Genomic DNA, 21226 nt, shown 5'->3' with positions numbered 1-21226 from the left:
AATAATAATAATAATAATAATAATAAATTATTGCCCTTTTTGGCGTGCTTTCAAACTCTAGGTTGGCAGGAGCTGGGATCGAGCAACAGGACCTCACCCTGTCATGGGGATTCGAACCGCCGACCTTCCAATCGGCAAGCCCTAGGTTCTGTGGTTTAGACCACAGCGCCACTCGCGTCCCTGGTCTAAGGAAGATAGTAATGCAATAATTGTTATGGTTCTGAATTTTAATTGCTCACTTCTTCAAAATCCAATTAAAACTATTTCATTAATTCAACAAAAGTGATGAACTTGATCCAGTGATACCAGCTGTACAAGGTATAGTAGTCATTTGCCCCTGCAGTGCCCCCCCAGGGGTTGTTGGCACCCACTCTGGGAACCACATCTGTGGGGGGGCCTTTCGCCTCATTTATTTCTCTTTCCAGGAGAAGCAACGTCAGCAGCGATGCCATCAAGCCAACTTGGGCTCCCTTCAGCTCGACCATTTCCGCAGAACACAGGCTGAGCTTCTCCTTGCGCTTAATGAACGGTACTTGAAAATTAAGAAACAGGCCATTAGCTCAATGTAGGGTGGCCGCACCCGGCAGGACCCACTGCTGAGGCAAGGGAGTTTGAGGGCAGGAGGCACTTTCACCTTTTTCCAAGCAAGCACCAGGCAGCTGGATCTGGCCACCCTAAATGTATCCACAGCATCCCTGGCCAAGCATCACTCTGGGGGAATCAAAAGAGGTAGCTAGACGGGGCTGCCTAGGGCTACTGGTTAGTGACCATAGCCAGGCAAGCCTGCCAACCAGGGCCCACTAATGCCGAAGGAACCACAATGGCCTTCTAATCCTAACTCCCTGTTGGCTTTTCATCCGGTCAATTGTTTGTGATGGGTTTTACCTTTTCTGCTCCTGAGGGGTGCCTGGATCTGGGGGTGTCTAATGTGGTTAACTGAGCTTCAGGCCATTGGCCTCTGTGAAGTGTAACTTTATTTGGCAATCTTTATTTTTAAAAAATATTGTTCACTGCAGGACTTCCTGTCTTTTAGACACACACCCCACTCTCGAGACTTTGCGCCTGAATAGCTTTGTTTTTTTTGCTTCACCTTACATACTTGCCTCCTTTTCCTTTGTTCCTGGTTTTGATCAATGTAGCTGACACGCTACCTACTTTTGTTCCTTTTTCAATTTAAATAAAACTTAAATACAATTCTAAAGTTGTTAATTGAGCAGTTTTTCACAGCTCTGAGCCTTGTTATGCTGTATCCCCCCCAAACCATGGGAACTGTAGGTGACTGCTCATAGAGCTACAATTCCCTGCACCCTTAAACTACAGTTCCCAGGATTTGCGGGTGTGTGTGTGTGTGTGTGTGTGCTTTAAATGTAATAAATAAAGGCCTGGGACAAGAGTTTATCTTCTGATAAACAAGTGTTTAAATTTAAGGTGCAGGTGTGACTGTAATCTTTTTTAGAGCTTAGGAATACAGTACAGAGCCTAGCTAACGGCTGCTCTCTGCTCCTAGCCTTCGATATTTCTCTCCATGAATTTGCCTAATCCTCTTTTAAAGCCCTCCAAATTGGTGGCCATCACTGCCTCCTGTGGGAGGGAGTTCCGTAGTTTAACTCTGCGCTGCTTGATGGTGAATTATTGGGCATGACAAGCCAGTGCCGAGGTCTGTGCTGGATAGTTTTATTTCCCTCTAGGTAAGAGCCGGTGTGGTGTAGTGGTTAAGAGTGGTAGACTCGTAATCTGGTGAACCGGGTTCGCTTCCCTGCTCCTCCACATGCAGCTGCTGGGTGACCTTGGGCTAGTCACACTTCTCTGAAGTCTCTCAGCCCCACCCACCTCACAAGGTGTCTGTTGTGGGGGAGGAGGGGAAAGGAGAATGTTGGCCGCTTTGAGACTCCTTAGGGTAGTGATAAAGCGGGATATCAAATCCAAACTCCTCCTCCTCCTCCTGTCTTTCAGATGACTGGAGCGCTGAGAGAGCTTCCGGCACGTATCAGCTGGGAGACGTGATGTACATCCAGGCTGAAGTAAACACAAAGAACCACCTTCCTCTGAGGCTGTTTGTCAACCACTGTGTCGCCACGCTGAGCCCAAGCAGGGATGCTCCTCCCCGATATCCCATCATTGACCACAATGGGTAGGAGCTCTCTAGGGTTGTCCCTGATTGGGCAGGCCAGCAGCTGCGAGGGAGAAGGGACAAAGAGCAGAAAGGGGAAGTCATGTGGGCTGAGCCAGGCCTGCAGGCTGCCAGTTCCCCACCCTTGGACTAGGGCAGCCAGGAACCTCATGTTACAGGAAGTACTGCTGGCAGCTAGGGATGGGCAGAGGGCTTGATTCTGTTTGCATTTAAATACAAATCTGCATTTGTATTTACTAAATACTAACTTGCATTTGCGGTTCGAGGACCCGCCCCATGCGAGAAATAAAGACACAGTGACACATGGATTTTAGTTAATTCACTATTCTCTGAATTTTACAGTGCAATTATCCATCTCCATGTGTAATAAATGCATGTGAGGTGTGAATAAAAATACATATATTTGGAGGAATTAACATACATAATATCAGGAGAAATTGCTTTGCAGAAACATGTCTATTAATGGGAAATGGATACAAAAGCATATATTTAATAGGAGAAGTTGATACTAAAATGCTGGTAATTTTTAATGAGTTAAAAAAAAAAGCTTGGAAACTGATGTGGAAATGTGAATGGATCTTAAGAAAGGAAGAAAAAAATGAAGAATATGAAATACAGATTTGCCCTTCTCTGACAGTCTTTCTTTCTTTCTTTCTTTCTTTCTTTCTTTCTTTCTTTCTTTCTTTCTTTCTTTCTTTCTTTCTTTCTCTCTCCCTCCTCCCTCCCTCCCTTCCCCTTCCCCTTTCCTTGTGTTTTAGCTGCCTTGTTGATGGGAGGTCAGATTCCAGCTCAGCCTTTGTGTCTCCAAGGCTCAGGGAGGATTTGCTCCAGTTCACAGTGGACGTTTTCAGATTTACAGGACATCCTCAAGAGCTGGTGAGAAGCCTTGTCTTACACAGCCTTCCTTGAACTGGAGCCTAGAATGTCTAACGGAGTTTTGTTTTTTGTCTACTTGGCTTCTCCAGATGTACATCACTTGCCACCTGAAAGTGACTGCAGCCAGTCAGGCCCCTGATCTTGAAAACAAAGCTTGCTCCTTCAACCAAGCTAATAACATGTGAGTGAGCTAGCATCCTGCTCTAGGATTGATGGGGTTGGTTTGGGCAGAGAACTGCTGAGGGTGGTCAAGGCAGCCTCTTAAGTAAGAGCTGTTTGACAGTAGAATGGACTCCCTCGGGACTCTCCTCCGTTGGTGGTTTTTAAACAGAGGTTGGATGGCCATCCTTCGGGGATGTTTCAGCTGTGATTTGTGCAGGGGCTTGCACTAGGGTCCCATCCAATTCTACAGTTCTAGGATTCTATGTTAATAGCCCTAGCCAAGCCTGCCAAAGACCTTTCTACAGGACTAAATAGTTGGCTGCCATAGAAACCACTAGCTAGTGATGTTTCCAGAAGCTTCCCTCCAACCCACCCAATGGGGTTGGCAGCAACATCATTTTTAAGCCCTAAACAGCCTCGGTCCAGTATACCTGAAGGAGCGTCTCCACCTCCATCATTCTGCTTGGACACTGAGGTCCAGCACCGAGGGCCTTCTGGCGGTTCCCTCGTTGCGAGAAGCCAAGTTGCAGGGAACTAGGCAGAGGGCCTTCTCAGTGGTGGCGCCTGCCCTGTGGAACGCCCTCCCAACAGATGTCAAAGAGGAAAACAACTACCAGACTTTTAGAAGACATCTGAAGGCAGCCCTGTTCAGGGAGGCTTTTAATGTTTAATAGATTACTGTGTTTTATTCTTTTGTTGTAAGCCGCCCAGAGTGGCTGGGGAGACCCGGCCAGATGGGCGGGGTATAAATAATAAATTATTATTATTATTATTTATTATTATTATTATTATTATTATTATTATTATTATATTTTAAAATTTCATTCCATTTGTTATATTTTCAATGCCGCTTTTCACTCAAGTCTTGAAGCAGCTTACATTACAGCACTCATAATCTCACTATCCAGATTGTGGTGTGTGGCATCTAACAAAATTATGTTGAGTATTTGACCTTGTTGCCCAGGCAAACCAATTCTGCAAGTAACCTGGGCCTTTTTCTTCCTTTCCCCCATCCCTCCAGGTGGATTCCAGTTGAGGGTACCCAGGGCATCTGCACCTGCTGTGAGACTGGGAACTGTGGTGTCACTGGAGGGCAGCCAAGGAGGGTCAACCCCTGGGATAGGTGGGCAAGAGGAAGGAGATCTGGCAGAGATGCATCCACGAAGCATGGTGCGTTCCATCCATGTTGGCAAGGGAGCCAATCTGTTCTGTGCAGGGGTCTCCAAATGAGAGGGGTGAGGGTGACCTACTGATGGGTAAGTTTAACCTTGCTCAAAATGCAGGTCAACTGGCGAAGGACCTGGAGACTGACGTGATGATCGGCCCCATTTTCGTCCGTGATGCATACATGGGCTCAAGGAGTCTTTCAGCCCATCAAAGTGAAACAATGGAATCTCCAGCAGAACATGGTGATACCTCCTTCTCCTCCTCATTATTAGTAGGGTGGCGCTGTGGGTTAAACCACTGAGCCTAGGGCTTGCTGATCAGAAGGTCAGCGGTTTGAATCCCTGTGATGGGGTGAGCTCCCGTTGCTCTGTCCCAGCTCCTGCCAACCTAGCAGTTCGAAAGCACATCAAAGTGCAAGTAGATAAATAGGAACTGCTACAGCGGGAAGGTAAATGGCGTTTCCATGACCTGGCCACATGACCTGGAAGCTGTACGCCGGCTCCCTCGGCCAATAATGCGAGATGAGCGTGCAACCCCAGAGTCGGTCACGACTGGACCTAATGGTCAGGGGTCCCTTTACCTTTTATTTCAAGAATGCAGGTAATGGCAAAGGGAGAATTTGATTCAGGAACCTAGCTACCAAATTAGAATAAAACTCTGGTGCAAATGATAGTAACGTATGATCAGTTAGGGATGGCTTGTTTTTGCACTGAACGGTTAGTAATTGGATAGCTTGTCTGGAAACAAGTAAGGAATTGGGTCACAGCATGGGAATAAGCGACACTCCAGACTGCGTTTTGGGGTGAGGTTTGGGGGCTTTGAGCCAGAGGGTCTCCCCTCCTCTGGCTTAACCCTTCTCCCCCATTATCCCAACATAAACCTGCTATGCTTAGTACTTCCAGGGGCTTCCTTTGGGAAGAGATTGCAGGGGGCTTGCAGGCATTTGTGTTTTATTTACAAATAATGCAAGTTGGATATAAGTAGAGAGAACCAAGAGCCCACTCCTTTCACATCAGATCTTTTACAGAGAGGAGGCAGCCAGCGCTCTTAAGATGCTTTCAGCAAGTCTAAAACTGACCAAAATTGTAAGTTAGATTGCAGCATGAAGCCCTGCAGGTTTACTTGGAGGCAAGTTTCCTAAATCAATAGTAAAAGAGCTTGCAGCCTTATGACAGCTTTGATGTGAGTTGAACTTGTTCTCTTTCTTTCCCCCACCCCATTTGCAGGATTCCTCTCAATGCCTGGGCTGCTGGCTGGACTCATCCTGATGTCTCTGGCTCTGCTTCTCGCTCTGATTACTCTTGGGGTCCCTCTGCTCAAAAAGCGTCCGGGGTTCCCTTAAAATGTAATGTGATGCGTATCTCAATGTGAAAAAAACCTAAATAAAGAGATACAGATGGCTTTCTTGCTTCCTTCCACCTTTAAATGAGAAAGAGGGTAATAAGGGCTGGTGACTGATCCTATATATGGGAAATTATATATATGCTGAGTTGCGTCACTTTGCACTTTTTACAGCCCATTCGCTCAGTTTGGGCAGGTCCTTTTGCAGCGTTTCATAATTTCTTTTTGCTTTAATGACCCTGAAAACAGCTCATTCTGAGCATGTTTTAAAGAGTACTGACTCTTGAGGGGACTCCACTTTTTCTATCCCTCTATTGGAAGACCTGCCCATTCATTCCTACTTTCTGCTTCCTGTTTCTTAACCAGATCCTGATCCACAAGAGGACCTCTCCTCTTATTCCACGGATGCTAAGCTTACTCTGGAGTATATGGCGAGGTGCTTTTAGAAAGTCCAAGTTCAAATACACAGCGCCCACCAGATCACATCTAGCTAGATCCTTGTGACACTCACCAGTAACTCTATAGCAGGGGTCAGCAAGCTTTTTCAGCAAGTCCACTGTCCCTCAGACCTTGTGGGGGGCCGGACTATATTTTTTTAAAAAAATATGAACGAATTCCTATGCCCCCAAAATAACTCAGAGATGCATTTTAAATAAAAGGACACATTCTACTCATGTAAAAACATGCTGATTCCCGGATCGTCCACGGGCCGGATTTAGAAGGCGATTGGGCCGCATCCAGCCCCCGGGCCTTAGTTAGGGGACCCCTGCTCTATAGGCTTGGTTATGTTACCTTTAACAATATTGTTCTACTGGTTTTCCTGAAACAGAAAGACGTAATAAGCTACCCTGACTGTAACTTCCAGTTCTCTTCCACCCCCATCCCCAACCTGGATCCTTTTTTAAAAACGTGGGTGTTGTATTGGCTACTTTCCAGTTCTTATACAGAACCTCTTGACAAAGCAAAATGAATGCTCAATAACCAAGTCCTCTGGAGAAGCTCCAAACTAAAATGACACTGCTAACTAGAGCAAGACTCTCGTTCCCCAGGCACTGAGATGCCCAGGTTTTGCTGTTGATAAAAATTTTTATTCTTGTTCTAGTCACCGTGATGCAAAATGTGGGTGAATGCTACTTTGTCCCAGCGTAGTACTGTGGGGTATAAGCCGTGGGGTGAAGTATTCTCCAAATAGCACATATCTTCTCTCAACATAAGTCTTCTATCCATGAGCAATCAGCTGTGTATTCCTTGAAACGAGAGACCTGCTTAGCTGACTACCACCCTCTGACTTTAACAGCACCTGCTAGATTTATCTCGCTTACCAGAATTGGGGTGGGGGTGAGTTTTAGCTGCTCTAGGGTGGGTCCTTATAAACAATTAGTAGAAATTGGAAGGTTGTTGCTGGCCTCTGGACAAAAGTAAGTTGAACAGAGGCAGTGTGTGTAGTGGTTGGAGGGTTGGACCAGGACCTGGAAGCGACTATGAAGCTCAGTGGGTGACCTTTGGGGCCAGTCACTGCCTCTCAGCCTAGCCTACCTTCACAAGCTGCTTGTGGGTATTCAACGAGGAAGGGGAGAACCATGGTGGGAAATAAATGCAACAAATATAGAATGCACCTTGTGGGTTTGTACTACAGTAATTAAAAAGTAAGAGGTGAATCTTTGCTGTTGATGGTAGGATTTGGGGAATGGGGCTTTTTGGCTGGGCAGGGTGCGGCTGGGGTTGCATTTGCTTCTCTAAAAATAAAATTCAAAATCTAAAATATTGTTAAAAACAAGCAAAGAAGTCTCGCCTACAGGCCTAGTTTGACATGTATGTCCCTCCCTCCCTCAAAGATCTGGGCAATTTGCTTGAAGCTTCTACTGACTTATCCTCAGAATGCCTTTGCTGTGGTGTTTGTTAAGCTAACAGTGTGACTAGTCCTGACTGAGGCCACCTGAATTCCAAGGAGTGGGGATCTGCAACCTTCTCTCTGTTCCAACAGAGATATAATTAGGGGGCTAGAACCTCGGGTCTTTCGCACAGAGACCCAGTTTCTCCCTCCCACATCCCTTGCTTAAAAAAACCCCACACAATAGTTTTACTTTGCTTACAAAGGAGGTGGGTGCTCTGCAAAGCCTGAGAGGGTCCAGCAGGTACTTGCCAACTTAATTTGTCCAAGCAAATTTGTGTCAAGGGCCTCTGTCCTGAGTTGTTTTTAGGTGACCAGCAATGTGATTCCTGCACTGCAGGGGGCTGGACTAGATGGCTGTTTCCTCCCTTCCAATTCTGCAATTCTACCCCTGGGGTCCAGTATTCTAACCATAGCAAATGACGGGCTCTCTTGCAGACAGAATCAACATCTCCGTCTGGAACAAGGCGCACGAACAAGAAGCAAAATATTACTAGCTTAACTCGCTCAGCCCCTGTGCATGTTTACTCGGAAGTAAAACACACACCGCAACTTGGCCTTCGTTATACTCACGTGCAACTGTGCCCTTGCTACCTGCCTGATTTAGAGTTTTGTTTTTCGTCTGCTATAATAATTATTCTCTCTGTCTCATACATATTATAAAATGAAATAAAAAAAGATTATCTCTCACACACGCACACACAGTTCCCCTTAGTGCTCAAGGGGTCTTATTACTCCCGTGTAACTGTGTCGGCATTGCAGCCTCTGGAAATGCTGCAGGCAGCTTCCCTTTTTCCTCTTGCTGCTGCAACCCAGCGTTGTTTTGTTTCCTTTTTTAAATCTGTTTTTTTCTGCTGGAATAAATCTCTAAACGCCACGTGTAAGCGGGCGCGCAAGCGCAGCAGCGGCGAGAACAACCTCTCCGGAAAACTCGCCCTCGCCGCCGCCCGCCCACCAGAGGAGGAGCTGATCAGCTGATCGCTCTGGCGGGATCAGCTGGTGGAGCTGGATCCCTTCCGCGATTGGGTGGCAGGAAGGAGTCAGGTGATCCAGCCTTGCCAGGCAGCGAGTAGCAGTCGCCGCGCGGAGCACCATGGTGAGCCGGAGGCGCGTTGCGCGCGAGTGGCCAAGAAGGGCTTGTTGCGCCGCCTATTGCCAACGCCCTGGGGCCCTTGCCGTGCTCGCTGCATGGCACCCACGGCCCCGGGAACCCACGGTGGCGGGGCCAAGCTGGCACTCCTGGCTGCGAGGCTCATGACATTGCAGCACGAGTTCTTGGGCGATGCTCCGAACTAGGCTGGTGCCAGAGATGGGCCCCCTGAATGCTTGCCTTCCCTCGCGCTGGATCCGGAAGCGGCAGCTGGCGCGGCGGGATGCTGCAGCTCGAGTGCTGGCGATCCTGTCGCCGTGCGGCGCTTTTGCCTCTTCGTGCACAACCCCGGGCAACTTGGCACCGGGCGCACCGGCCTGTCGGCGAGGCCCCTGTGCCACACACGAGCCGGGCGACGCTACAGCCCTTTGCGGGGAGCGGGGAGCATTGGGCCGGGGTGGGGGCGCCTCGGAAATTGTGTTCCAGGACCACATCCTCTGCCCTTGGGCTACGGAAATGTCTGCCTTGCATTTCGGATTTTCTGCTGTCAAGAGAATAGGAGGCTGTATTCCGAGTTTTCCCACTGAAAAGGGGAAAGCATGTAAAGTCTTTCACTTCTTCGTGGGTTGGATAACCTCTTATTTTCTGCTACAGGCTGAAAAGTGGGTTGCTAAAACAAAGTGTGACTGGTCACAGGCACTAATGTTATTTCTTCCATCCAGAGGTTTCGGTTCTGCGGCGATTTAGACTGCCCTGATTGGGTCTTGGCAGAAATCAGCACATTGGCTAAAATAGTAAGTGCTCTTCTTTTCTCTGCTAGATGTGCATCATGCCATTTCCGTTAGGACGTGTTGGCGGTGGCACTTGACCACTACGTTCCTTGCTGGACTTGCTCCGATCTCTGTAGAATTCATGGCTGACCAACACTGAGGCCTTGTCAGCCTGTGACTCCTTTGCTCAAAGAGCTGCACTGGTTGGCAACTTGCCACTGGGCTGAGTTCAAGGCCCAGTGAAGTATTGCGGTAGTATATCAAGCCCAGAACAACTGGGGACCCAGATGTGCCCACTCAGCCACTTTGATCAGCAGAACTGGCTCTCTTACATGTGCCGCATACCTACCTATTCTGCATCTGCAAGAAATTGATCTCTTAGTGTGGAACTCCCTGCCTATTGATATCAGGCAGGTGCCTTGACGGTATTCTTTTGGCCAACTGCTATAAACATTTTTGTTTAGACAAGCCTACCCAGATCTTTACAAAGTTGGTGGGGATTTTAATAGGTTTTTAGTCCATTTTTTATTTTATATTCCATTTTTTATTTTATATTTCAAAAGTTTTTAATTGTTAATTTTTCTTACGGATAATTTTGTTTTATCTTTTTTGTGTGCCACTTTGAGGTTGGTTTGTTTTTTTTACAATCAGTGTATAAAGTATGAAATAAATAAATAAATGTTGTTGGGCGAACCTGCAAGCTTGAAAGAGTCAGAGTGCTGGTGGGCAGGTGTAAGTGCTTCTGTTTTCTTGGCCAGAAATAGTTGGACGCTGCCCCATCAAAGACAGTATTATCCACTGTTGCTTAAAAAGTCCAGGCCAGGGGTCCCCAAACTTACCCGGCTTTGGGCTGGATGCCCGCTGTGCCGATTGCGTGGGGGGCCGGAGGGTGGGGGAGCGCGTGCTGGGGTGCACACCCATGCACATGCACAAACGCTATTTCTGGCACACTCCTCTGACCCGGAAGTACACCGGAAATGACCCTTGCACGTGCGCACAAGCTATTTCCAGCACTTTTCCGGGTCGGAAGTCGGCAGCCGCGCCGCACCGCGCCGATAAGAGCGGGCGGCGGCAGCGGGCGGCAGGGGTCCCCGGGGGCTGCATAAAGGAGCCTTGGGGGCCGTGTGTGGCCCCCGGGCCGTAGTCTGGGGACCCCCGGTCCAGGCTGTTGTGGGGACTGATCAGCTTTGAGTGGAGTTTATGAAGAAGTTGGTGTTACAGGGGGGAAATCATCAGGTGTGTTTTTGTTCATGTTATTCTCCTAGTCCTCAGTGAAGCTGAAGTTGATCTGTGCCCAGGTGCTGAAGGATCTGCTTGGGGACGGGATTGACGTAAGTCACTAGGCCATTTTTCTCTTGTTTGACGCGTATTTGTGTAGACCCAACAATTGTACGAGATTTGATCTTCCATCGTACAACTTCTGGTGATGTGTTTTGACCTCTCCCAGCCTGGGGTCATCCTGATGGACCTGCAGCTCCCACCCACCCCTGACCTTTGACTGGTCTGGATGGAGCTGATGGGAGTGGGAGTCAGTAGCGCACCAGGTTGGGGAAAATAAAAAAAAATCCTTCAGTAGCACCTTAAAGACCAACTAAGTTTTTTTTTGGTATGAGCTTTCGTGTACATGCACACTTCTTCAGATACACTTGAAACAGAAGAGTCAGACCCTTATATATATACAGAGGGTGGTGGGGGTGGGTGGGAATGGGTGATGGGCTGATAGGAGTGGTAAACCTGTTGATGGCTGTTAACGACTGCTGATGACTGCAATTGGTCCTGCGGGGGGAAAGCAAGGGCTGAAGCGCTAAAGAAAGCTTGATCATGCATAATGAGATAAGAATCCTATGTCTTTGTTCATCCCAGGTGGCTCCATGGTTTTAAGCTTGGTAATGAGTTCCAATTCAGCAACTTCTCTTTCCAGTCTGTTTCTGAATTTTTTTCTGTAATAAAACAGCTGCTTTGAGATCTTGTAAGAAGATCTCAAAGAAGTGAGATCTCAAAGAAGTGAAGAAGTGTGCATGCACACGAAAGCTCATACCAAAATAAAAACTTAGTTGGTCTTTAAGGTGCTACTGAAGGATTTTTTTTATTTTGCTTCGACTCAGACCAACACGGCTACCTACCTGTAACCAGGTTGGGGAAGATTGGTTTAAAGCAGGTAGGAGATCTTCCTGAAGGTGGATATTTGTATGGCCAACACTTTCAGGCTTGTGTTTTTAAATGGGCCCTTGCATGACTTTGAGAGGTCAGGAAGAGTAAACCACTCCAGATTCATCTGCGTAGGCAAATTGCATTTGTCTTTTCTGATGCTTCCTGAGGAGCAGCAGCAGGAACAACATTGTGCTGTAGCTGCACACCTGCAAATTTAGGGGCATGTCCGACTTGGAATCCCCGTGATCCAGTTCTTCCTCCAGAGAAGTGTTTGAGCACCCCAAAAATGGAGATCACACTCAAAAGTGTTACATATTTGGCCTGGTTCCGCTCCCCCCCAGTTATATTTTCAACAACAACCTAATAGGTATGTTATACTGAGAGACAGCAATGGTCCCAGAGTTACCCATTGACTTTTGTGGCTGAGCAGGTGTTTGAACCTGGATTTCCCTGGTCTTAGCTCAAGACGCTTAGCCCCTACATCACCCTGCCTGCCCCTAGCACAATTTACACAATTTGCCCCTGAGTTTTGGAAGACTCAGAGGTGGTGCAGATCTCCCAAAGTTAAGTGTGATCTGATCTGGTTTTTTCTCTTGCAGTATGAAAAGGTTCTAAAGCTAACGTCAGATGCCAAGCTTGGTGAGTGTCGTTTTCTACTGGGGACAAAGGCTCATCCCAGCTTTCCTATTATGACATTGAGCCATGTGTTTCTCTTGCCTGAATTCATTGACCAACTGCTTTGATCAGCAGAATTGGCACTACTACAGGTGCTACAGAAATACCTGTTCTGCATTTGTAAGAGCTCGGTCGCTTAGTGTGATGGTGTCTGTACTTTAGAACTCCCTGGCTCTTGAGATCAAGCAGGCTGCCTTCACTGCACACTTTTTGGCGCCTGCTAAAAACATTTGGGGACGTGGGTGGCGCTGTGGTGTAAACCACTGAGCCTTGGGCTTGCTGATCGGAAGGTCGGTGGTTCGAATCCCTGCGACGGAGTGAGCTCCTGTTGTTTGGTCCTAGCTCCTGCCAACCTAGGAGTTCAAAAGCACATCAAAGTGCAAGTAGATAAATAGGTACCGCTCCGGCGGGAAGGTAAACGACATTTCTGTGCGCTGCTCTGGTTTCACCAGAAGCAGCTAAGTCATGCTGACCAAATGACCCGAAAAAACTGTCTGCGGACAAACGTCGGCTCCCTTGGCCAGTAAAGCGAGATGAGCAGCGCTGCAACCCCAGAGTTGTCTGCGACTGGACTTAACTGTCAGGGGTCCTTTACTTTTAAAAACTATTCTTGTTTAGAGAAGCCTATCCAGATGCTTTGAAAGTTTAGGTAGTTTTAATCTGTTTTAGTATTTTAACTTTTGCATCCCCAAACTGCGGCCCTGCAGATGTTTTGGCCTACAACTCCCATGATCCCTAGCTAAGAGGACCAGTGGTCAGGGATGATGGGAATTGTAGTCCAAAACATCTGGAGGGCCGAAGTTTGAGGATGCCTGGTTTAAAAGTATGGTTGCATTTCCACCCCCTTGATATTATTGTTTTATCTTCTTGTAAACTGCTTTGAGGTTTCTTTACAATCAAGTGGTGTTTAAATCTTATGAAATAAACAAATAAAGATAAATTGACTGCAGAAGTGTAGAGCCTGGGTTTTCCTAGACCACAACTCCCATTGCTTCTGACCATTGGTCATGTTGAGATTGATGGGAGTTGTGATCCGGTGGTGCCCGGGGAGCATGAGGGCCGCTCCCCTTTCCCCTCCCTGATTTCCTGGGTGTTTAAGGCAGCCTTTCCCTACCTGGTGCCCTCTGGGTGTGTTGGGCTACAGTGGCCATTGACCCCAGCCAGGAGAGTCAGATGAGAAACACTGTCCAGCAACACAAGGAGGCAATGCAGTTTTGTATGTGTGTGTTGGGTCACAGTTGGATGGCCGGTAGATTGGGGTCTCTTGTTAGATTTCTGTGATTTGAAGTAGATTCAGAGCCGTCTTTCCCATTGGGTTTACTGGCGCGTTGCGCCAGGGCGCCAGCCTCTCAGGGGCACCCCAGCAAGTGGGGGAGATTCGTGGCTTTGCCGATGGTCTCCCCTTTCCCTCCTGCATGCCCGCCAGCTGCACCCCATCAACCATATGGCTGGCGGGCATGCAGCTTGCCTCCCAAGCCTCCGCGGGAGGAGAGCGATCCCCACAGAGGCTTGGGAAAAGATCCACATTTCTGGGAAACGGGGTGGGGGGGTGGGGCGCCGGAGGGATCTTTGCACCAGGGCGCTGGGTATGCTTAAGACGGCTCTGAGTAGATCAATGACTTAAGAATAGCAAGAGGGCAGAGATATCAAATATATAAAATGAGTGTTAGGAAGAAAGCTTAGTGGGAAAACCAGGAGTTGACTTTGGGGAGAAATGGAGTGTGTGCTCAGTTCTGAAAGCAAATACCTGGGGCTGACAAATTCCTATTAAGAGCGGGGATGTCTTGTTCATTGGGAGCACTGTTCATTGACTCCGAGCTTGTGTCTGGACCCTGTTCTGTACCTGGCTCCACTTTGTGGATCTTGGGATCCTAGTAAAAGACTGGCGTCTGCCTGCCCCCCTCCTGGGAGACTGTCACTTTGAATGCCATGGTACATGAGCAGCTGTTAAGCTAAACCACCCCATAGGGCTTAGCTGAACTATGTGACTTAGCTGCAAATCAGCCAAGTGCTTCCTCCAGCTACATAGTGGCCCCAGGCAGAACAGTGAGGCCCCTTGTTTATTATCTAGGAATCCCAGTGTGTCTGGTGACTTAAAACCAGATCCTTGTGAGCTGCCTGTCTTTTGAGAAAGGATTGCTTTGTCTGCTGAATGAAGCGGAAGATTGGAAGGAAAGACTTTTCCTGTAGGAGGCAGCGACAGTAACCATCTTAAATTCCTGAGGAGAGACCTATTGATGGGTGCTTGTCCCCATGGCTCTGCTCTGCCCTCCACAGTCGGAGTCAGCAATGCTTGTGAATGCCAGTTTCTAGAAGCCAGAGAGAGAGAGTTGCTTTTGTGCTCAAATTCTGCTTGCAGATGTTCCTTTGGGGCATCCGGTTGACCACTGTGCTGGCCCAGATGGGCCATTGACCTGATCCAGCAGGCTCTCACGACTGCTGCGCTTGTCTCTCTTTCTCCTCTCGGCAGAGTCTGGGGATGTGAAGGCTACCATTGCTGTTCTGGGCTTCATCCTTTCCAGCGCTGCCAAACACAACGTTGATGGCGAGTCCCTCTCCAGCGAGCTCCAGCAGTTGGGGCTGCCTAAAGGTGAGCAGAGGAGACAGAAAGGGAAGCGGTGATGAAGGGGGAAGGGGGATCTCTATTCCAGCCCAAGGGCCACATTTCCTTGTGGGCAGTGCACCAATTGTGACTTTGCAAAATAGGCTGCATTCCAGCTGCGCAGAAGTCAGAATTTTCTATGCGTATAGATTTCTCTATTCTCCATCCAGGCAAGCAAAATCATAACTTGTAGAGTGGAAAGGGACCTCACAGTTCATCTTGTCCAACCCTCTGCAATGCAGGAATCTCAGCAAAAAGACGAATCCCTGACAGATACACATATAACCTCCAGTGAAAAACCTCCAGTGAAAAACCTACTACCTCCCCGGAGAGTCTGTTCCACCGTTGAACAGCTCTTGCCGTCTAAAAGCCTTTCCTGATCTTGAGTCGGAATCTCCTTTCTTGTCATTTGAAGGTCCTGCCCTCTGGAGCAGCAGAATTCAAGCTTGCTCCCTCTTCCCTGTGACAGCCCTTCCAATATTTGAAGATGGCTCTCGCATCCCCTCTCCATCTTCTCTAGGCTAAACCTGCCCAGGTCCCTCCACCATTCCACATGTGGCTTGGTTTGCAGGCTCTTCATCATCTCAGTTGCCCTCCTCTCCCCAACCCACTGCTGTAGTTCAGCAATACCTTCTAGCAAAGCAAAGGATTTCTAGGAGCTTGCAGGCTGGGAAGTGCCCCTAGGGCCAGACAGAGAAGCCCAAAGGGGCCTGTGCTTGGGGCCTGTGCTCACCCTTGGGGTGGGCCAAGGCAGGGTTCGAGATCTCAAGACAGGAGGAGCTGTGGGCTTGTAAGATCATAAGTCCTGGTATATCTGCCCTCGGAATAATTACCGGTAACTGACATACAATTTCATCCACATAGAGAATTGATCAGGTGGGGTCTGCAACAAAGTGCTCTTCTTTAAGGTTCCTGCCAGCCACCCCCTCCAAGCAGGCCAGTGGTTAGTGAGGATGCTCAGTCATCTCTTTTTTCTTTTGCAAACCCTCTCTCATTTTCACAGTGGTCCCCTTATAGCTCCGTTTCTCGTAAGGGAGTGCTGCCCTGCCTCTGAGATGGGGATCTTTTGCCCCTCCCAGTCCCATGAGCCCCAGCCAGGAGAGTCAGGAATGATGGGAGGAGAGGGGAGCTGTAGTCTGGCAACCTCTGAAAGACCACAGATTCCACCGCAACAACCTGAGCCCTTGGGAGACTGACAGTCAGCCTGCTTTCGGGGCAGTGGTGCTGCATCACATTAAAATGATGGGAAGGTCTGGCGTGAGAGCTTACTTTTGCACCTGTGTCTTTGTTCCCCATCCCTCTTTGCATTGCAGAACATGCCACTGGGCTGTGCCGGTCCTATGAGGAGAAGCAAAGCCCCCTGCAGGACAGCCTTAGGGGCTGCAGCCTGAGGTGTAAGTCAAGCCATCGGAATAGCCATATATATATATACAGTGGTACCTCGACTTATGAAGGCGATCCGTTCCGCAGCGCTCTTCGTAAGTCGAAACCTTCAGGTGTCGAAGCATTCATTTTGCGCATGCGCGAAGCATGATTTTGCACTTTGTGCATGCGCAGAACGTACGCGCGGCGAAAATACTTCAGGGTTTGCCAACTTCATAAGTCGAAACCTTCGGAAGTCAGGGCATTCGGAAGTCGAGGTACCACTGTATTCATATATTTGAATATCTATCTATATCTATCAAGACTGAATCCTATTGCCACCTATCAGACTGAACAGAATTGGAAAGATCTGAGTGGGGGGAAATGATCCTTTAAATATTACCTTTCTGTACTTTTAACTATATATTTTTACATAAAGTACATGCCTTTCACTTTTATTTTAATGTAACTCCCCCCTGCAATGACGAGTGTAGTCTCTTGTTTCCCTTATAACTTTCCTTTGCTTTCTGGCACCTTCCATGCTATGAATCTCCGTTTCAATTCCCTCTTTCAAAAAAAGTTTTTTTAAAGTAGCGAAAGTAAACATGTCACGCTTCCGAAGTGAGTGTGATTTGCAGTTCGATTAATTAATTTGCAATGTGCTCCATGAAACGGAGGATGCAAGACCTTGCACAGAGAGCATTCCTGATCTCTCAGTGATCTCTGTCTGCAGTGAACCGCCTGGATTCTGTCTCCTGGAGAGTGGATTACACCCTTAGCTCGAGTGAAATCCAGCAGATCAATGAGCCCATCGTGCACCTCAAGCTGAACGTGAAAGATGTTGACCGTGGGGTCCTGGAGCCTGTGGCCATGATGCTGTCGGCAGAGAAATTCCGCGTCTTGCTTGCAGGTGAGATCCCAGAAATCATCATGGGGGGGAGCAGGGGCACTTTTCTGCAACCAAGTCCTGCATGCTGTAACTCTGCCTGAACTCACGAGAAGATTGCGGGGGACACGGCAGGGATCCTGAGGCTATTTGTAAGGGCTGGGCAAGTCCAGGGATATATTGGCATCTTCGCTCAACTTATTCATTATTTGTTAAAATTTCTCGACGTCTCTTCACCCAAGGATCACAGGGAAGTTTACAATATAAAGACACAAAAATATATAACATATAGTAACAAACAAACAAAATGCTTCCCACCACACACAGTTTTAAAAGTAAATACCGTGTTTCTCATATTATAAGTCATGTCTTATAATTTTTTTTACTCAAGAAAATAAGCCTATGGCTTATTTTCGGGGGGTGTCTTATTATTTTTTTAAAAAATTACAGTATGGTACCGTACCTCCCCTGTCGCGGCTCGGCGCCCGGAACTGGCTGCTGCTGCGCTGCTGGGCGCGTTGTCGGCGCTTCAGCAGGGCACGCTGCTGGGTCCCGCCGGGTCGGGGCTTCACGCGGCGCGCGCTGCGGCTCTTGCCGGATTCTGGCTCGGAGCAGCGCGCGCTGCGGATCTTGCTGCGTCCCGCCACCGGGTTGGGGTTTGGAGCAGCGCCAGCGCCAAGCGCCAACCCAGCGGCGGGACTGGCGGGACCTGCAGCGCGCGCTGCTCCAAGCCCTGACGCGGCGGCGGGACGCAGCAAGAGCCGCAGCACGCTCAAGCTCGGGGCGTTTTTCGCTCGCTCCTGCTTGGCGCCGAGCTCCCAGCAAGACTCACCGCCGCTGCTGCCTCCGCGCGCAGCAGTTCAAAGCTCCAGTGGGGCAGCCTCTTCACAAAGGAGCTCCGGGAGGGACCAGCGAGTGGCAGCCGCGGCAGCCAATGAAGGCTCGGCCGGGTGTTTTTTGTTGTTGTAGCTGCGTCCCGCTGCGTCCCTCCTCTTCCTGTCGCGGCTCGGCGCCCGGAACTGGCTGCTGCTGCGCGCGTTATCGGCGCTTCAGCAGGGCACGCTGCTGGGTCCCGCCGGGTCGGGCCTCCATGCGGCGCGCACTGAGGCTCTTGCCGGGTCCCGCCGCCGGGTCGGGGCTCGGAGCAGCGCGCGCTGCGGCTCTTGCTGCATCCCGCCGCCGGATCGGAGCTTGGAGCAGCACACACTGCGGCTCTTGCCAGTCCCGCCGCCGGGTCAGCGCTTGGCACGGTGCATGCTGCTGGACATTTTGGAGGGGCAGCAGCAGCCAGTTCCGGGCGCTGACAGGCATCTTCCTCTTCCATGGCGCCATCCAGACCTGCTCCCACCACTACAGCTTATTTTTGGGGTATGTCTTATATTTCTTCAACTCAGAAAAATCCTGCCATGGCTTATTTTGTGGGGATGACTTAAAATATGAGAAACACGGTAGATTGCTTGATTAGCCAAAGGCCTGGGAGAAGAGAGATGTTTTTGCCTGGCGCCTAAAGATATGGAATGAAGGCACCGGGTGAGCCTCCCTAGGGAAAGCATTCCACAAACAGGGAGCCACTGCAGAGAAGGCCCGTTTTCGTGTTGCCACCCTCTGGATCTCTCGTGGAGGAGGCACACGAAGAAGGGTAGAGGCAGTTCTTGAGGTATTGCAATCCTGAGCCATTAAGGCTTTATAGGTCAAGACCAGCACTTTGATTTGGGCCCAGAAGCTAATTGGCAACCAGTAGAGTCTTGCCCCACTGAGCACCCTGGCTGCTGAATTCTGCACCCGCAGAAGTTTCTGAGCCGTCTTCAGAGGCAGCCCCATGTATAATGTATTTTTTTACCCTTTGCCCCTTCCTGCTTTGTTTTGCTTCCCTTCCTGCTGCTAGAACTGAAGCAGGCTGAAGCAGTCATGAAGACGCTCGACTGAGGAGCTTCCCGGATGGATAGTGGTGTGGCTGGAATGAGCTTTTTTTTGTCACAAGCCAAGAAATCTTAATTGGACGGTTGCTTCAGAGAGAGTGAGCCACCTTGCGTCCAGCAAGTTTTTCCCCAGTGACTGCAGGGCAAGAAGCTGTTACCAAAATCCACCCCTCTCTTCTGACTCATTGTGTTCAAAGCCTAAGGCTGTTCTCGTTGTTTGGTAGAGCATTCTGGCCAGAGTGGGTAACACTTCTGAAAGCAAATGACGGGTGTCCATTTTGTTTAAACGTTTGATTTCACTGAAAGCTCTTCACAGTCGGAAAGTTAGTGCAGTGGGGAGTGGACTGGAATAGAACCTGTGACTCTAATGTGCTGGAATTCGTTCTCCCCCGCCAGGAGAGTGTTTTAAGAAATGGCACCGCCGCCCCACTTTGAGTCATGCCCTGTCAACTCAGGGCCACAGCACCTTAGAGAACCCCAATAGTTTCTTGGCCCTTGTGACGGTATCCGTGTCTAGCGCCACAAGACCAATGCGGGAATCAAAATTGCCCCTGCCTCATTCTCTCAGGAGAAGGCAAATCAATTCTCATCCTACCCTGTTCTTTAGTTGCAAATGTTGGAGGCCCCGACAGACTTCCATTCGTTCCTTTCTTGCTCCTGTTTTCTTAGAGGCTTATTCCCCTATTACAGGGACATTGACCTGTAACCCTCCAGATGTTGCTGGACTACAACTCCCATCATCCCTGGCAGTGCTGGCTGGAACTGATGGGAGTTGGAGTCCAGGACTACAGGCCCTTCTTCTCCAAGTAGAAGAAACCTGCTCTGTTCCTTCTGTTTTCCAGCAATCCATACGTGTGGGGGTTGTGGAAGGAAGGGCAAAATAGCCTGCCCTCTCTCTTGCCAGATTCTTGATTTTTATTTTATTTTTGTCCTGGGAAGGCTCTTTGCATCACAGGGAAGAGAAAGGTGTGTGTGTCGTCATATCTTTAAATCTCAAAGGTTGCTCTTTGTACTGTTTCTATATTTTGCAGAACGTGAGAAAATAAAATCTTACTACACCCAGAACTCTTGTCAAGCATTTTTATTGAGACCTTCTGGAGACACAGTATTTCTCTCTGGTGACAAGAGAAGGAATTGTTCAGTTATGAAAGATTTAAGACTGCAATCCCAAATATTTTATAGATAGATAGAGTTTGCTTTTTAGTAAGAAAACTCAACTTGAGATGGCTTCAGCAGTAAAAAAAAAAAGATTAACAGAAGCAGATTTGGTAAGAAATGAACATTGCTGTAGCAGAAGCTTGAATGAATAATCAGAAGAGGTGCTGGGCATTCCACAGCAATGTCTGTGACTGAAAAGGTCCTGTCTCTATAGGGGACAAAAACCGCTGAGCTTCCGAATGAAGGCCAGGGCTTATGAGCTCGATGAAAATACATGGGAGGAAAAACATATACCTGTGGGATCACCTTCTCCACATTTGCCTTCCCAACTGCTTCGATCTGTGGAACTATTTATGCAAAAGATAAGAGGAAAAAGTAGCCCATATGGAAACTTGGAAACTTTTCGGTTCCCTGAGCCAAGGCAATCCAACTTTTCATGCCAAGTGGGCCACAAGAATCCTTGGACATGGAACTTGCGAGCTGCACACTGCATTGTCATGCGGGAGGAGGTGGAGAGCAAGGCCAAAATTTGACGCCCTTGTGCTGCCTTCCCCAAACCAGCTAAGCAAGGTGCCAGGAAAGTGCTATCTAGGCTTTGGGAAGGCAGCGCGATGTCAGGGGTGGGGCATCAAATGTTGACAAAGGCCGCAAAACTATCCAGGGCCACATGCAGCCTTTGGGCTACCTGTTGAGCAAATAGCATTTCTTACATAAAATTGGTATTTTTTTTAGTAATATATTTATTAAGATTTTTTCAAACAATAAAAAACATTTAAAAAACATACAAAACACAAAAAATACAAAAAATACAAAAAATATAAAAACAAAAATTCAAACTTATAACCCTTGTTGCTAATCTATTGACTTCCTCATTCCTCCTCCTGCGATTCTTTACATTTCTTCAGTAGTAAACTCTAAATCTTATATAATTCTAGTTATTACTTAATATTACCTTATTTCTATATCTTTTACATCTTAACCTTTTATATTCTCTCCAAATCTTTCTTCTTACTTAATTTATCATCAACTTCTAACAATACTTATT

At 48.3% G+C, this 21226-nt stretch overlaps 2 protein-coding genes across 2 annotated transcripts in view; both read left to right on the top strand.

Annotated features, from left to right (window-relative positions):
* Positions 1 to 4503, top strand: part of LOC118084212 (zona pellucida sperm-binding protein 3-like) — an 8578-nt gene extending 4075 nt beyond the window's left edge. The window contains exons 3-7 of the mRNA XM_060279142.1: positions 426 to 529; positions 1954 to 2131; positions 2890 to 3007; positions 3097 to 3188; positions 4191 to 4503. Coding sequence (XP_060135125.1) covers positions 426 to 529; positions 1954 to 2131; positions 2890 to 3007; positions 3097 to 3188; positions 4191 to 4422 — 724 coding nt within the window. The 3' untranslated portion in view covers positions 4423 to 4503. The remainder of the gene's footprint in view (positions 1 to 425; positions 530 to 1953; positions 2132 to 2889; positions 3008 to 3096; positions 3189 to 4190) is intronic.
* Positions 4504 to 8543: 4040 nt separating this feature from the next.
* Positions 8544 to 20088, top strand: COMMD4 (COMM domain containing 4). The gene is made up of 8 exons (XM_035113194.2): positions 8544 to 8664; positions 9381 to 9452; positions 10694 to 10759; positions 12179 to 12218; positions 14725 to 14844; positions 16170 to 16250; positions 16952 to 17128; positions 18990 to 20088. The coding sequence occupies exons 1-8, from the start codon at positions 8662 to 8664 to the stop codon at positions 19028 to 19030; spliced, it is 600 nt and encodes a 199-aa protein (XP_034969085.2). The 5' UTR covers positions 8544 to 8661; the 3' UTR covers positions 19031 to 20088.
* The last annotated feature ends 1138 nt before the right edge of the window (positions 20089 to 21226 follow it).

The sequence above is a fragment of the Zootoca vivipara genome, chromosome 9 (assembly GCF_963506605.1).
Source record: "Zootoca vivipara chromosome 9, rZooViv1.1, whole genome shotgun sequence".
NCBI classification, from domain to species: Eukaryota; Metazoa; Chordata; class Lepidosauria; order Squamata; family Lacertidae; genus Zootoca; species Zootoca vivipara.
The sequence above is the reverse complement of the archived record's forward strand: the minus strand, read 5'-3'. Positions and strand labels throughout refer to the sequence as shown.

Bases quoted from the DNA above. Each gene is read 5' to 3' on its own strand.
- COMMD4 (XM_035113194.2), top strand. The intron at 16,251-16,951 runs GTAAGTCAAGCC...CTCTGTCTGCAG, and splicing joins TAGGGGCTGCAGCCTGAGGT to TGAACCGCCTGGATTCTGTC. The intron at 17,129-18,989 runs GTGAGATCCCAG...TCCTGCTGCTAG, and splicing joins ATTCCGCGTCTTGCTTGCAG to AACTGAAGCAGGCTGAAGCA.